Below are 3,249 nucleotides of genomic sequence, written 5' to 3'. Positions count from 1 at the left end.
ACATAAACGGAATTTAGAGGCAGAGAAGACTGCAGAGCAGAAAGGTGATGTGCCACAAGCTCCCGACAGTGGATCAACTGGGAGCTATCCATCTGGGTCAGAAAAAAAGAAAAGGCATTGAGTTGATAATTAGCCTAAGTGGCTCTGTCATCTTTGCTGGCCACTTTCTTCTCTTCATGGCCCCTAAGAGTCTCACCTTTTTCTCCCAAAATTTTCTACCTCTCACTAATATAGTCTTCCAGTCGAATTAGTAACTATTTGGAATTTATGCCACAATCTATAAATATGTAACAAATATCTTTGAAATCTGAATTCTTTACTTTGAAATATATGCTGGACATCCATCCCCATGAAACACAAACTATACCCTCTCCTGAATTATCAACATAGTTAGGTTCCCAAGAGTAGGATATGCAAAATAAGCATTATGAAAATGGAGGACTGAGCCCATCATTACAGAACTGCCAACTCATAGTGAAGACCCAGTCAACTTGACAAACAACTGGGGTTACTCCTGCCTCACACATAAACCTTCATTACTGCCAAATTACATTAGTACACAAAATACTCTGTAGTTTTACTGTTGTCATAAATGCTTAATGTCAGCAAACAGAACAGGTGGTAAGTAAGAAGGTGTATCGCTTTCATTCATGGTGTATATGCAACATCCACTTTTGTTCAATCTGTTTTCTTCCTCTGCCACTTCAATGGAGATTAGTGTACAGAGAAACAGTAAGAATTTCAAGACTCAGTAAGCGGGAAGAAGGAAAATAAGGGATGAGGAAGGCTTCTGGCTAATAATTTTGAACAAGTGTTTTTGAACATATGTTAACTTTTCACAAAGTATCTTCTTAGAAAACTGCAGGTTGATAATCTAAGTATTTTTACTAAGTGTTTATTTAATTCTAACATTTCACTAATTCCTTTTTTTATTCTTCAGGATTCCGTTTAGCTATAAATTCTTTAGGGAATCATCACTGACCACCCCCACCCCATCCACCACAAAAACATTCTAGAGGTTTTTGGTTTCCTTATCAACTTGTCATTCTATACAGCACAGTGTATAACTGATCATTGAACTTTTCCAAGATAAAATGGGATATGCATTATATTCATCTTTTTATCTATAAGTTTCTAATACAATGACTACATGGGGAAAGGTCTTAAAATCTGACTTCTAGTAAGCTGGTTTCTCTGCTCAACTTTCCCTCTAAGGATAGCTCTATCAAACAATGTCTTATCGCGCTTCACTTCATAGATACTCTTTTTTCTTTTTCACAAACTGAAAATTTAGCAACCTAGCATTGAACAGGTCTATCGATGCCATTTTTCCAACGTTTGTGCCACATTTTGGTAAGTTTCACAATGTTACAGTTTTTCCTGTTACTCCTGCACACTTAATAGACTATAGGCTAGCATAACACTTAACGTAGATTGGCAAGCCAGAAAAATCCATGTACCCCGCTTTACTGAGGTATTTTCCTTATTGTAGTTAGTGGTCTGAAAAACCAACTGATAATTCCTTCCAGGTACACTTGTACTTAATGACTTAGAAAAAGCAGTAACCGGGAAAAACAGACATACTTAAGTGAAAGGAAACCATTTTACTTTACCCTTCTGTGTTAAAGAAGTTGAGTAAGTATGAAGTAGTATTTTAGAGGAAAAGACTAATAGTCACTGCAGAACATTCAAGTCAATACTGTCTATATTAACTCCACTTCCACCCACATCTTAAACAACAGTTAGGTTCAAAATTACTAACCAAATTCTACTCTAGACCAACACAAATTTGTTTTAATAAAATCATCTCATTAAAAGGAGAGGATACAAATGAAGCACAAAAACTGGAATTACTACTATTACAGACACCAGAGAAGGTCTCTCTGGATTGCTACTGAAACGTCTTAAAAATAAACTACTAATTTGGAGAAAGTCTAGAGAACATTTACTGTTATTTTTCACCATGCTATCCCTAAATTTAAAAATAGCAACTATTTCTATATATCCTTTGCTAGGAAAACCAAGCAACCAGGAAAACGTCACTTTCCAACATTCTAAGTAAGCTAAGCAAATTCCCTAAGTAAATGTGCTATGCTATTAATTCGTTTGACTGCTTAAAATAATGTCTAAAACTTCCTACTAAATGCAGCTATCGCCAAGAAAAGGCTCATTTGTATTACAGTATTTATCCAATGGAAAGAAATACTACTATCAACTAGTTCAATCTAAGACATGTTATTAAAAAAATTCAACTTGTGAAGGAGAGAGAACTTGTGTTACTCTACCTAGGCAGAGCTTCCTTCTAAAGCACTAAAAGGTATTAGTGAGACACTTCCTAAATGTCTACTAACTTTTACATTTTTCATCTCTAAGCTCGTAATTATAATTATCTTGGAAAATATCAAAGTACTATTTTTTAAGTATTTTTTTTTAAATTTTAGCAACCTATAGTTATATAGTTCTTTTTACATTGCAGAATGTATTTAAACTCAGAAGTCACAGGCCTTTCTTTAAAATCCAGTAAAACTAATCAGAATAATAAGTGAGGGGAAACTACAATTTTTAAGTAAAGTTCATGAGTCCAAAGACTCAGCTAACAGAGTAGGTTTTCTAGGAAACCTCAATCTGATCTATTTGGTGACATAAATTGTCATTAAGGATTCTCCCAGAAAGAAGTTGCTCACAGAAGACCATTACCAAGCTCTCACTTCAGTCACACAACCTCTTTTAGTCTACCTACCAAAGACAATTTATCAATTTTCAAGCCAACAATTACATGCCTTTCTAATAAGTAACTTCTTTTAAGTTCTTGTTTGACTTACCTTTTATAAAATAAATGATTTACAGAGATAGTATAAAGTTACAGTACAATGTATGTTTCTTTATAACAAAACTGAAGGAGAATTCATTATTGAGAATCATTAACTTTTCAAATTCAAGAACCAAGTACCATCTATCTAAGCCTTACAAGAGAAAAATATCTACACTAAAATTTAAAAGTGTGTAATACTAATTTGGAAGTATGTAACGCTTTACTTCTACTTCCTGTTAAGAATGTCTACCATTACAAGACGGGAAATGATCAGTTTTAAAATCACTGGTAATCCCACGTATCACAATAAAAGATAAAACTTAATTAGACTGAGAAACCAACCTGTGCTTTTTGAAGCAGTTCAATTGTAAGAGGAAGCCAATCAGGAATAAGTTTCTCCATTTCCAAACTGACCATGGCCAGAGCAAGCATGGATC

At 34.2% G+C, this 3,249-nt stretch overlaps 1 protein-coding gene across 1 annotated transcript in view; it reads right to left on the bottom strand.

Annotated features, from left to right (window-relative positions):
* Positions 1-3,249, bottom strand: part of CCNI (cyclin I) — a 29,313-nt gene that overhangs the window by 1,441 nt on the left and 24,623 nt on the right. The window contains exons 5-6 of the mRNA XM_006885337.1: positions 3,155-3,241; positions 3-92 (exon numbers count right to left, since the gene is read on the bottom strand). Of these exons, the coding sequence (XP_006885399.1) occupies positions 3-92; positions 3,155-3,241 (177 nt within the window). The remainder of the gene's footprint in view (positions 1-2; positions 93-3,154; positions 3,242-3,249) is intronic.

This window comes from Elephantulus edwardii, unplaced genomic scaffold, assembly GCF_000299155.1.
Source record: "Elephantulus edwardii isolate Elephantulus edwardi_28Jun2011 unplaced genomic scaffold, EleEdw1.0 scaffold00042, whole genome shotgun sequence".
NCBI classification, from domain to species: domain Eukaryota; kingdom Metazoa; phylum Chordata; class Mammalia; order Macroscelidea; family Macroscelididae; genus Elephantulus; species Elephantulus edwardii.
This window is presented reverse-complemented; position numbering and strand designations above follow the sequence as displayed.